Consider the following 13381-nt stretch of genomic DNA (forward strand, 5'->3'; position numbering starts at 1 on the left):
AAGGGAAGGGAATTTGACATCCATCCTGTATGGATCAGAGAGAAGAACCCAAAATAACAAATTAGAGAAAGACAGACTGGCTTACTAGAAGAAAAATAATTTTTTTTTTTAGAAGAAAAAGAAGTCTAATAGGATTTTTAAAAATGGGAACAAGGAACAGGTTGTCTTAAAATGTTTTGACTTTTCTGTCATTAGAAGTGTTTGAGAAGAGCCTTGACCATAATTTTTCAGGAATTATCTCGCAACGATTTAAACTTTGGACAGGTAGTTGGGCCTAGAAATCTCTTTCACGACAGATTCTAAAATTTAGGTAACAATACCTAAATATTTCCTTACCATCAGTTATTTATTTCTTTGGGATAAGGTATTATTGTTTCTGGGAATTCTCTTTTAATCTCCTTTGGGGTGTGGCAAAGCAGACTGCCTTACTAAGCTCAAAAGTAGTTCCTTGGGGGGCAGAATACATGTTTTTCATCATTATTGCCTACAACAGTCCCAAGTCCACAGTCCACCTATAGCGACTCATATTTTTATTCACGTAAGCCAATGCACCAGACCTGATTAATACACTACCCCCAGATCTACTCCATCCTGCTTGTCCCTTGGCCCCAGCAACATGCTTCACTCCCAGCCAGAGGAACCCCATCTCCTGGAGCTACTGAGCCTCTGGCCCCTCCACTAGCTACCCAGGGAGCTGCAAAACATAACAAAGACAGAGGAGTTCGTGGGTTCGGGGTGGACGAAGTGAACTGCTGTCCTTCTCCCCAGCTGCTCCCCTTATTGTCCCAAGATGTGGTGATTCTATAAAGCTTCTCTTGAGGCATCTCACGTAGCCAAGCAAAGAGCCAGGTTTCCTTAAGCAGCTGTGCTCACCTTCTGTTTGCTTCCCCCCTTCTTCTTTCACTTCTCTTTTATCCTCACTCCCACTTTACTGCAATTATTTGCCCCAGTAAAGCATTAGCACCTGTTTCGCTTTCAGATCTGTATTCCCAAGGAGCTGCACTAAGATAGCAATTGAAATTTTACCGTTAGTTAACCAAAGGATAAATCCTTCTGAAAGAGTGAGCTATAGGTAAATTCTTAGACAAAGGACGAGAGGCAGAATTGATCTGTGGCCTGGAGGAAGCCAGGAGCCCTGCCATGAGCAGCAACATGGGAACCCTAGGGCCAGAAACGTGGCCTGATGACCATCGCTGGTCATGAAACTGACCCATCAAAGTCACCTCCGTCTGTGGTGTCTAAAGCTTACAGAGGAAAAGCTTTACTAGTAAACTCGCCCCTTCCCTTAACCCTCCCCAAAGTCCGTTAACCAACCTGTTGGATGACACCACCATTTCCCAAGGCCTTTCTAACAGAGTTAATTCCCACTGTGCTCCCATTCCTTGTGCCCTGTACTTACCAACTTTCAGCTCCCCGCCTGCAATGACCATGCACACCACACTCAGAACGTTGCTTCTGTCCACAGGGAATTCTAAAGTCCCCATCACATAAAGGCCTTTGAGGAATGGAAGATTTGTATCCACAAGGACCGTCCTGTCTGCAGAAGAAAGAGAAATTGCTCAGACACATAACCAAAAAAAGAATTGCCTTCTCTCCTCCCCTGATTTACTCTGGAATTCTCCAGGCGATTCAGGAGCTGCTTACATTGCTACCCATGCCGGGACAGGTGTAGAAACTAAAACAAATAGTTTGTTAAAGACTAGGTCTTAATAAGGAGGCAGGAGGAAAATACCCCACATGATTAATAAATTCTTCCATTGCCCAACAAACCAATGTTATGGCCGAAAGGCAGTGTTTATACCCCAAACCTATATATTTTATTTTTTAGAGGGCGGGGAGGGGCTGAGGGAGAGGCAGAGAGAGAGAATCCTCAAGCAAACTCCCAGCTGAGCAAAGAACCCAACACGGGGCTGGATCCCACAACACTGAGATCATAATTTGAGTTGAAATCAAGAGTCAGATCCTTAACCGACTGAGCCACCCAGGTATGCACAAACCTGGTGTGCCTCCCCTGTCCAGACCTACTTTAGTGCAAATGCACTAAAAGTTCCCTATCCTTTGTCCCTTCCCTTCACTTTAGCCATAGTTTCAGGGAGGTAGAGAACCACAGATATGACCTTGGCCTCTGAAGTCAGATTATTTGGACGTGAATCCCAGCTCTGCTATTTATTAACTGTGTGAACCAACACCTTTGTCTCTCTGTGCCTCAGTTACCTAATCTGTGAAATGGGAATAATAAAAATACCTGCTTAATTGTAGGGTTTTTGTGAAGGGTGAAATGAGTTCATAGATCCAAAGTGCTTACATAGTACTAGTAATCTCCCGATTTAGAGAGAGATTTACGTTTCCCGATTTATGTTCCTACCACATAAAGCTAAGGTCTGGTGTGTGCTCAAGAAATGCTGGGTATTTTCATTACTTGTACTGTTGTCAATTAGTTTGGCATGCTTGTAGAATTCACTGGACAACTTAAAACCATTGTTCTTCATCTCCCCTTTCAAAAAGTTTCCATATAACTTCAGAAGAAAGGAATCATAGATTTTTGTCTGAAAGTAACAACAGGGAAATACATGAATAAAAATTCTCATTTAAAACAGTAAATATTTCATGTATGCCAAAGGATTAAATGTTACTTTATGAGGCTTAGTAGTAATTCAACACAAATTAAAGACCTCAAATAAATGCTTCTGCTTGAATTTCAAGTATCGTAATCACTGACACATGTAAAGTTTTTAAGGACTTTTGTTAACATAATCTCATGTCTCATTCCAGGAAACAACGGACCCTGCTGTTTTTAAGGACCTGCCCTCCAAATTAACGTCTCAGAGGTTGTCTTTCCTAGTCCCCAACTGCTTCCTTAGTTATAAGACAGCCACACCCTCCTGTAGCAGAGATTGTAGGGTTGTAAACCAACTAGTTCCCTTTTCCTCCTGGGTTCACGGTTAGACCATCTTTTCTAGCCTCCTTTGTAGTTAGGCAAAGCTACACAATTGAGTTGTAGTCAATAAAATGTAGGCAGAATTGAAGTGAGATATCTCCAGCATACACTTCCTCCTCTCCCTTGTCTCTCAGCTGGAGAGTAGAAAAATGGTTCTCAAGGTATGGTTGTGGTCCAAAAGCATCAGCACCACCCACTGACCCATCAGAATCAACCCAAGTTCTAGCTCTGCTCGTAAGACATTTCCAGTCTTCTCCCCATTGGACCACCACTCCTCCCCCATGGAAATCTCTCTACCTTCTGATAACAGAACATTAAAACACATTATTGTGGGCGCCTGGGTGGCTCAGTTGGTTGAGTGACTGCCTTCAGCTCAGGTCATGATCCTGGAGTCCCGGGATCGAGTCCCGCATTGGGCTCCCTGCTCGGCGGGGAGTCTGCTTCTCCCTTTGACCCTCCCCCCTCTCATGCTCTCTCTATCTCATTCTCTCTCTCAAATAAATAAATAAAATCTTTAAAAAAAAAACACATTATTGTAATTACATCCATAACTACTGTATGTAAGGAGATAACTGTCACTGGGCTCCTCCTCAGTGTAATTATGCCTTTCTCACCCACTGTAACTTTCTTAGGGGAAGCAACCGTCCATTTTTAAAAAGCCCTCGTGCTTACTGTGACATCAAAGACAAAGTTGTTAAATAAATGTTGCCCAGATCTGCCAAGTTTATTCCCCTACACACCGTAAATTCAAGAGCACATTAGTAACTAATACAAAATGAACAAACAGGCTCAACAGATAAAAATGAACATATATTTCAATTTCATCTCAGGTACTTTAAAAACATTCAAACAAAAGAGTGAAATATCTAGAGGATGTTCTAGGTTTAACACACATTTTGTGTTGTATGAGTTTTACATGATTTCGAACGCAAGACAGAAATTATTTCAAGTCAGCACCTTTTAAAAAAACAAGAGTTCTAGACCAATGGCCTTTATCTCTTCCAATCTATGGCCCACACTACCAATATTTGGCTGCTGGGCCTGCTTGTACAAAATGATTAAGTTCCTTCAAAAAATGTTTTCTCTCATTCATAAAGTACTCACACACATAAAAGCATGATATTAGGCTTCTTTTTAACAAACTTATCAGGTAAAATATGACAATAACACAGAATCTAAAATTTTCCTTTTGGTCTTTATTACATATCCTTCTTAGAAGAAATTTTTCCTTTTAATTGCCTTATCGACTCTAAATATACCAACGAATTTCACACAAATCATAGATAGCCTAACTATTGTAAGCTCCATGAGAACAGAGATCATAGCTGCAATTCTCACTTTTATTTTCTGAAGAAACTGAACTCTAGATACTCAGAATTAACACCAAAGAACATACACACACACACACACACACACACACACACACCCCGCATGTAAAATCTAATAGCTATTCGAGGGGAAGTATAGGATGAAGACAAGAGTAGAAACATTGCTCTAATTGCTTCTGGTACCATTTTCCACTTTGAAATTTCCTGTCTAGGGGCACCTGGGTGGCTGAGTCGGTTAAGCATCTGCCTTCAGCTCAGGTCATGAGCCTGGGGTCCTGGGATCAAGCCCCACTTCAGGCTCTCTGCTCAGTGGGGAGCCTGCTTCTCCCCGTCCCTCTGCCTTCTGGTGCACTCTCTCTCTCTCGCTGTCAAATAAATAAATAAAATCTTTTTAAAAAAGAATGAAATTTCCTGTCTATTCACCTTTTCTTCTTTCTTTTCATTCCCCATGATGTGCCAAATCTTGTTGGGTGGTGGGAAATCAGACATGAGTAAGACATGTGTCCCATCATCAGATGAGGATAAACAAATAAGTACAATGTGATATACTTGAAATGATAATACAGTTGACCCTTGAGCAATATGGGTTTGAACAGCATGGGTCCACTTATACATGGATTTTTTTTTTTTTGTAAATACAGTACAGTACTTACTGCAAATGTCCTTTATCTTCCTTATGTTTTTTTTTAAAATATTTTCTTTTCTCCAGCTTACTTATTGAAAGACTGCAGTAGATAATATATGTAACATACAAAATACATGTTAATCGACTGTTTATGTTATTGATACGGTTTCTGGTCAACAATAGGCTATTACAAATTACATTTGGTCAAAAGTTATATAAATATTTTTGACTGCACAGGGTAGGGGATCAGCACCCTAACTCCCATGTTGTTCAAGGCCAACTGTATATTTTTTCACGATATATAGGTTGACCTCATCTTTACTCCCAACTACTTCAAAATGGGAAGTCTATCAATATGCCTAATAACAAAATTCTGCTAAGATGAAAGAAACACATGCCCTATAAATATTTCCATAAAGGAATTTTCATATCACAGCAACAGAGACTACAGCCATCATTGCAAGTAACAAATGCAGAAAAATTCATTCCAATGTAGTCTCCACAGCAGATCAGCTGCAGGTCCAAACTGATGAATCCTCAACTATAATGACAGCCTGTAATGGATGTCTCTCTCTTCCAGGGGTGGAAAATTGGGATCAATATGCCACTTTCTCTGAGTAGCTTCATTTCCATGAAATTACTCAAAACATTTCAGAGGAAAAAATCACTCAGAAACAGTTATTTATACAACCCACTTAAAAACATGAATGATAGACCACCTCTAAATAAACTGTAGCCCGCTGCTTTTCATCTTGCCTTGCTTTGACCAAGGCTGTTCCATCCTACTCTGTCAGTGACCCATCTATCCTACTTGAGAGAATGAGCATAGGCATATGGAGGGAACCATCTGGAATTTCTGTTGCTTGATGGGAGGCTGATGGGGGAACAGATCTGGGAAGAGACTCCAAAAAGAATTAACGAGTACCAGATGTAATTAAAGACTGCTTTTTCCCCCCAAAGGAGCTCAGGACCAGCCTTGGGGTGGCACCTCTTGGTTCTGAATTACACCCCCTTTCCACTTATTCATCTATCAAGCACTAAACATCCCACCATCTTTATTTTAGCATCTTTTGCCAAGCAGTGTTTTTTTTTTCCCCTTAAAGAGTTGTATTTTGACAATTATAAGGACAAAGCCTTAAAAATAATATCCGGAAAGTTAATGCTAAAGAGGAATCACCTGAATTTCCCCATGTATCAAATACAACAACAACAACAAAGAGGCTTTAGTCTTCTATAAATGCACTAGCTACCCTTATGACCAGAAAGCTTGAACCAAATCAAAAGGCAGATGTCTCTGACAGAGGGCTAGGGATTCTTTTGTATTGGGACTAATGTGGTTACAAAGCATTCCATATCATTTCAACACTAGATTTAAACTCATTTTTTTTTTCACAGCAAAATCAGGGAATCAAGGTCACTATTGTGTAGCATTCCAAGGGTCTGACACTTGTCTAAATCCTGTAGAAATGAGATCAAGGGCGAAGGGCACAGATCCTGGGAATAATGATGGGGTCACATTAACAGGCATAATTTAGGGCAGGCCGACCCACTGCTTGTATGGTATTCACTGTATCAGGCCCCATAACTTAGGTGGTGAAGACAGTTTCCATTACAACCCTGCTATTGTCAGAAACACAGCTTACAACCAACTTTGGACAAAGCTCAAACTTCTGAGGGAGCGTGATGGCATGCAAGGGCAGAGCAGGACATACAAGGACTATTTGTGGGCTTGTCATTTTCCTGTACCTTCCATAATTAACAATTAAACACAATTGTTTCTACATTCAGCCTTGCCCACAATACTTTCCCATAAATATATGAACCAATGGAAAAGTAAGTTTTAATGCCATTTGGAACAGTGATTGGTGGTGTTTTCTTTCCTTTGTAGTCTTGCTTAACTTTTGGTGAATCTAACGATTTATCCAATATTCTGCCTACACAATTTATGAGAATGGCTGGTGCATCCACAAAAAAGTACTCTTAAAATAGAATCGGAATTCTCATACATAAATAGTTCACAGAGATGAAGGGTTAGTGTGATTGAAAATTAGTGTCAAGTAGAACAATTTGCACAAATGATGGTATTCGTTTATCAATTCATTCTATTGTAGAAAAAGCAGAACAAAGAAGCGCTAGAAGGTAAGGATGCATTCTTTCTATAACGAAATTCTTTTCAAAGAGCTGGTAACTTTATAGCCTGCCTTTTTACCAAATCCACACAGGTGGCTTCTTTATTCTACTCTGCCCATTTTTTTTCAAACTGGTCTTAAAAATAGGCAAAAGAGGCAGTTTTCAAAGTGCCCAGAGGCACATGATTCAAGACTGAAAGCCAGCTTCCTTAACACCTTGAAAAAAAGCCATCTGCCTGCCTGCATGTGGACGAGGTGGGGGGGAGCTTGGGGGAGGGGTAGCTTTAACTTTGGATAATAAATACCCATCCCACTCCCCGTGTACACTCTCTGTCTTTCTCAGTCACATACAGACATGCATAACTCTCAGAGTAGAATCAACATTTTAAATTATGATATTTTAATTGATCAATAAAATGTTTAACATACAATGTTTATCTCTTCCTCTAGTCTATACCATCTGTTCTTCAAAAATATTTTGAATCTATTTAATACGAAGGTCTTTAAGTAAAATTACTAACTGTATCAGATCAATCCTCTGAATGCCAAATTCTGAAAGGAAAATGCCAGAAGGTGCTGATGTTTTCATAAAAATAGAAAAGAATCTGTGCCTTCTCTCATTCCAGGCTTTCTTTGTTTTATTTTTTTAATCTTGAGATGGTGTTGTGCTGCTCTTTCTCTCCATTAGACCTCAAAGAATTCAGAGTGACCAACCTGGTGTTGCCTTTTTTAAAAAACAACTTCAATATTAAAAAATATGGATATATAATTAGCATACAAAAATCTGTACACATTTCATGTATACAACTTAATGAGTTTGGAGATAGGTATATATTCGTGTACCCATCATCATAAATCTATCCATCCTTTCCAAAATTTTCCTCCCACCTTTTTTATTTGTTATATTATTATTATTTTGTGTAATAATAAGATGCACCCTCTAGGCAAATTTTTGAGTATATAACACAGTATTGTTTCCTGTGGGCACTCTGCTGTATAGAAGATCTCTAGGATCTATTCGTCTTGAATAACTGAACTTTGTACACTTTGCCTACTACCTCCCCATATCCTCCTCCTCCCAGTCCCTAGAAATCACTTGATTAAAAAAAAAAATAGGTGAATGAGTGAGATTTCATATGTAGAATTTAAGAAACATAGGGGGAAAACCCATAGGGGGAAAAAATTGAGAGAGGCAAACCAAGAAATAGACTCTTAACTCTACAGAACAAACTGATGGTTACCAGAGAGGGGAGCGGAGTTGGGGGGGGGATGAGTGAAATAGGGGATGGGGATTAAGGAGTGCACTTGTGATGAGCACTGGATGTTGTATGGAAGTGTTGTATCACTAGATTGTACACCTGAAATGAATATCACATTGTATGTTCACTAACTAGAATTTAAACAAATTTTTTTAAATTAAAACATTTAAAAAATTTTAAAAATGGACAAAGGAACGACTAAACATTTCTTTACAGAATACATACAAATAAACAACAAGTAATATAAAACGGTACTCAACTTCACTAATTAATCATCAGGAAAATGCAATCAGAACCACCATGAGATATCACTTCATACCTGTTAGTATGATTTTCATTAAAAAAAAAAAAAAAAGACAAAAAAACCCAAAACAAAGATAACAAGTATTGGTAAGGGATTAAAGAAAAGGGTACCCTGGTGCACTGTTGGTGGGAAGGTAATCGGTTCAGCCACTCTGGAAAACAGTATGGAGGTTCCTCAAAGAATTAAACTACCCTATGATCCAGTGATTGCCCTGCTGGGTATAGACCCAAAAGAAATGACAGCAGGTTCTCAGAGAGCTATCTACATTCCCATGTTCATTGGTGTTCCATTTGAAACAAGGTCCATGGTGCTCTGATTGCTCCGATGTCTTGAGTCTCAAAAGGAAATCTAGACCTTGTAATCCCCAGAAGACCTAAATGTGAAAAGTATACATTTTGATAAACTTGAGGTCAGATTTAAACTATAGTTTGGCTTTATCCACATAATTTTATTACCTCTATAGATCATTGATGAATCTATACTAACTGTAAGTTTGGGGACAAAATCTCTCTTCAATCATTATAGTGAATGATACATATATATGTGGAAAGGCATAAACGGGTAACTCTCAGGCAATGGAATTATTACATTTCTGCATGTTACAGTTAGTGTCAAAGCCAAAGGAGGCACAGAACTTATTTTCCTATAGGTTTTTTAATTTGTTTCCTTAAGAAAAATAATGAGACCAATTGCTAGTTAACAAATATATTTTCACACTTTAACCATGAAGAAAAAAAATGAATATCCATAAAATACATGACTTGTTCCTGAAAGAGGCTATTCAGGCATAGGCCCATGTAGCAAACATTCTATTCAGTGAGTTTATTTCCCCCATCAAATATTTTCTTACTTGAAAATAAATCCTCTCTTTCTGTCTCTGCTTGACCTGAGAGAAGGCAATATGTACAGAACAGGGTGAGATTTTCATTTTTTTTAAGTTATGTTTTTCCCAAGCTTTAATTGCTTCTTCTAAGTGGGGGGGGGGCGGGGAGGAGGGGAACCCAAAACCCTAAAACACTATTAAATCTCTTAAAGAAATATGTTTATATCCTTTTTGTTTAAAAATTGTATCTATTATTTCATAAATACATAATTAATGTTTAAGAGAGAGCTTAGAATATAGTACCTGACTAATAAATATTGAGTAAATAACCTCTATTCTACAGCCACTTTGGAAAACAGTGTGGACGTGCCTCAGAAAATTAAAAATAGAGCTACCCTATGACCCAGCAACTGCACTACTGGGTATTTACCCCAAAGACACAGATGTAGTGAAAAGAAGGGCCATATGCACCCCAATGTTCATAGTGGCAATGTCCACAATAGCCAAACTGTGGAAAGAGCTGAGATGCCCTTCAACAGATGAATGGATAAAGAAGATGTGGTCCATAAATACAATGGAATATTACTCAGCCACCAGAAAGGATGAATACCCAACTTTTACATCAAAGTGGATGGGACTGGAGGAAATTATGCTAAGTGAAATAAGTCAAGCAGAGAAAGTCAATTATTATATGGTTTTACTTATTTGTGGAACATAAGGAATAGCATGGAGGACATTAGGAGAAGGAAGGGAAAAATGAAGGGGGGTGGAAATCGGAGGGGAAGATGAACCATGAGAGACTATGGACTCTGAGAAACAAACTGAGGGTTTTAGAGGGGAGGGGGTGGGGGGATGGGTTAGCCTGGTGATAGGTATTAAAGAGGGCATGTACTGAATGGAGCACATACGCAAACAATGAATCATGGAATGCTACATCAAAAACTAATGATGTAATGTATGGTCATTAACATAACATAATAAAATAAAATTTAAAAAGATTTTTAAAAGAATGTTTTAATAAATTCCAATAAATAATTATATTTATTTAATGCAAAGAGTTCTTGCTTGGGGGTTCCAAAATAAGTTCCTTTCTCCTTGAATTCAAATACTGTCCCAGAGACCATGAAGTTACCTAGAACTTTTACTCACAATGCTAAGTATTTCAGTAATAATATCCAGATCTTACAATCTCTGCCGAAAGTCCCAATGCTCTAAAATAGCTCCATGTTGCCTGGCAAAGGTACTGAAATCCCCATTTTTAGAGTTAATCCCTTTTTTAATCCAGGGTACCTAGAAGTTCCTAAGAGAAGAATGATATGTAAAGAAAAGCATTATTATTGATCAATAAATATATTCATTCGTCCATTCATTCACTTAGCAAATACCACCAAGGTGCCTTGCCAGATACAGACCCATGCCAAAGAAACACATATAAATAAAACAAGGCTCTCACTCCACATAGAGGAGTGAATGTTTTCATGAGAAGGAAGAAGTAGATCTGAATCATTTTTAGTATTTATTTCTGATACTCACCAAAATAATCATGGCAAGGCCCAGGTAATGTTGCAAAGTAAGGAAAAATGTATCTGTTTCGCTCTTCCTTCTAGTGCCCATCCATCCCTGAGAACTCAATGCCCTCATCTGCTCATAACTCTACTGGCCAGAATCCCCACTGATGCCCCCATCTACCTACACTGCACACATATCCAGGGTCTAAGTGGTTCTATAGTTTCAGTCACTTCTCAACTGTGCCCTCATTCTCTCCAGGCTCCATTCACTGATACCTGACTAATAAAGAATTAGGGGAGGGTATGTGCTCTGGTAAGCGCTGTGAATTGTGCAAGACTGTTGAATCTCAGATCTGTACCTCTGAAACAAATAATGCAATATATGTTAAGAAAAAAAAAAAAAGAAGAAGAAGAAGAAGGTAGCGGGAGGGGAAGAATGAAGCGGGGGAAATCAGAGGGGTAGACGAACCATGAGAGACGATGGACTCTGAAAAACAAACAGGGTTCTAGAGGGGAGGGGGGTGGGAGGATGGGTTAGCCTGGTGGTGGGTATTGAGGAGGGCACATTCTGCATGGAGCACTGGGTGTTGTGCACAAACAATGAATCATGGAACACTTCATCTAAAACTAACGATGTAATGTATGGGGATTAACATAAGAATAAAAAAAAAAAAAGAATTAGTGTAGGACAAATACACTGGCTGATTCATCTGTTACTATTTGCCCCAAAAGCAATCCAGTACAATGGAACGCTCACCAGATTGGAATTCAGATAGACCAAAGTTGGAATCCCAAGGAAGCCATTCCTTGAAAAAAATTGCTTAGCTTCTCTGATTTTCTTTTCTTCAAGTGCAAAATGAGAGAAATAATACCTCATGGAGGTGATACTTAGGATTAGGTGAAATGCCACATATAAAAGTATTACAGTGCTTGGCACGTAACAGGCATAAAATGATTAGCTATCGCCTGTTTTGTATATCCAATATATATTTTTGAGTATCCACTCTATATACCTGTCTCTGTGCTGTTGGGTGAGCCAGAAAGGCATAGTCTTTACTCTCATGAAACAGAATATTTTAGAGAAAATTGACATTCAACAATAATCACACACGAATAGCTACATAGCACAAACTGTGCTAAGTGATAGGAAGGAAAATGCATGATGCTATGGGGATAACATGCTCTAGAGTATACGTGAAAAGTGAGAGACAGGAAAGAGCCCCATACATTCAAAAGACGGAAAAGCAGCAGGAGTGCCTGGACTATAGAATCTGGAGAAAACCAGTGAGAGGTGGTACTGGAAAGGTTGGTGAGCAAGCAGATCAAGCAGGATTTTGGAGACTCTGTAATAATTGGAGACTTTATCCTAAGAATGACATTAAGCCAGGAAAGGCTTATAAGCAGGGAGATTACACATGCAATTCATAAATTAAAAATATCACTTTGGTTTCAGTAGAGCGGATGAGGGCAAGAGTAGCAGGAGGGAAATAAGAGGGATTCCAGTGATTCACCCAAGAGGTGATAATGCCTTGAGTAGGGTAGTGAGAGGAGAGATAAGAAAAGCAGACAGATTTGACAAATAGCTAGGAACAGAATATACAAGATTGGTTAAAGTGTTAAGAACAACTCAAAGCAATCGATAGTGGAAAATGATGCCAGATCCTGGAACGGAAAAAGCTGGAGGAGGACAAGTTGCCATCTGGGAATGGCAGCCTCGGGGGCAGAAGAGGATATATACAGAGGATTCTCTCTGGGTTGTTCTAGTTTGAGATACCTTTAAGTTATCCCAGTAGAGATTTCAAGTTGACAGTTGGACATATGGGTCTGATACTTGGAAAAAGCAAAAAGATTTCACTGGCTCCCAGTGCTGTCTTTAGGTTGAGGACTATCAAATTTATGTTCTCAGGAATCAGCAAGGAAGCAAAGACAGAATGAGGAGAGAATAACTAGAAGTCAATGAGGGCTAGAGGGAATTATTTAAATCATATATATGTGTGTGTGTGTGTGTGTGTGTGTGTGTGTGTGTGTGTATGCTGCTAGATAGTATCCTGAAGGAGGGAAAGCCTGCAAACAGGGAGAGAAAAGAGACACCTGAGGCACCTGGAAAGCAAGACTGGCATTGGATGCAGAGGACACTAGGTGACACTGACATTTGACAGAAGGTAAAGCACTTTCTGCATTAGAACAGGAGAGAAGATAGGAATGTGTGCAATCTATATGTACTCACCTCCTTTCAAGAGGAAACTGAGGGTTGGTACAGAGTGTAAAAATTAAATATCCTGGAAAAATGGTGAAGTTAGGACACACCTTCAGCTTGCCTCTAAATCAGATAATAGAAACATTCAACTCCACTGCCAACAACCAATCAGGGATGACCTCTACTACAAAACTCTTTGTGTGAAATAAATCTATATACCAGGGTGTTGGGCTTAGTATCTCCCTAAGAAACTGTGTTACCTTAACATCT

At 39.1% G+C, this 13381-nt stretch overlaps 1 protein-coding gene across 1 annotated transcript in view; it reads right to left on the reverse strand.

Annotated features, from left to right (window-relative positions):
* Nucleotides 1–13381, reverse strand: part of PKHD1 (PKHD1 ciliary IPT domain containing fibrocystin/polyductin) — a 453232-nt gene that overhangs the window by 164820 nt on the left and 275031 nt on the right. Inside the window, exon 52 of the mRNA XM_064597023.1 lies at nucleotides 1400–1537. Within this exon, the coding sequence (XP_064453093.1) occupies nucleotides 1400–1537 (138 nt within the window). The remainder of the gene's footprint in view (nucleotides 1–1399; nucleotides 1538–13381) is intronic.

The sequence above is a fragment of the Mirounga angustirostris genome, unplaced genomic scaffold (genome assembly GCF_029215605.1).
Source record: "Mirounga angustirostris isolate CCGP_5_RB_7025 unplaced genomic scaffold, mMirAng1.0.hap1 SCAF_8, whole genome shotgun sequence".
Lineage (NCBI taxonomy): Eukaryota > Metazoa > Chordata > Mammalia > Carnivora > Phocidae > Mirounga > Mirounga angustirostris.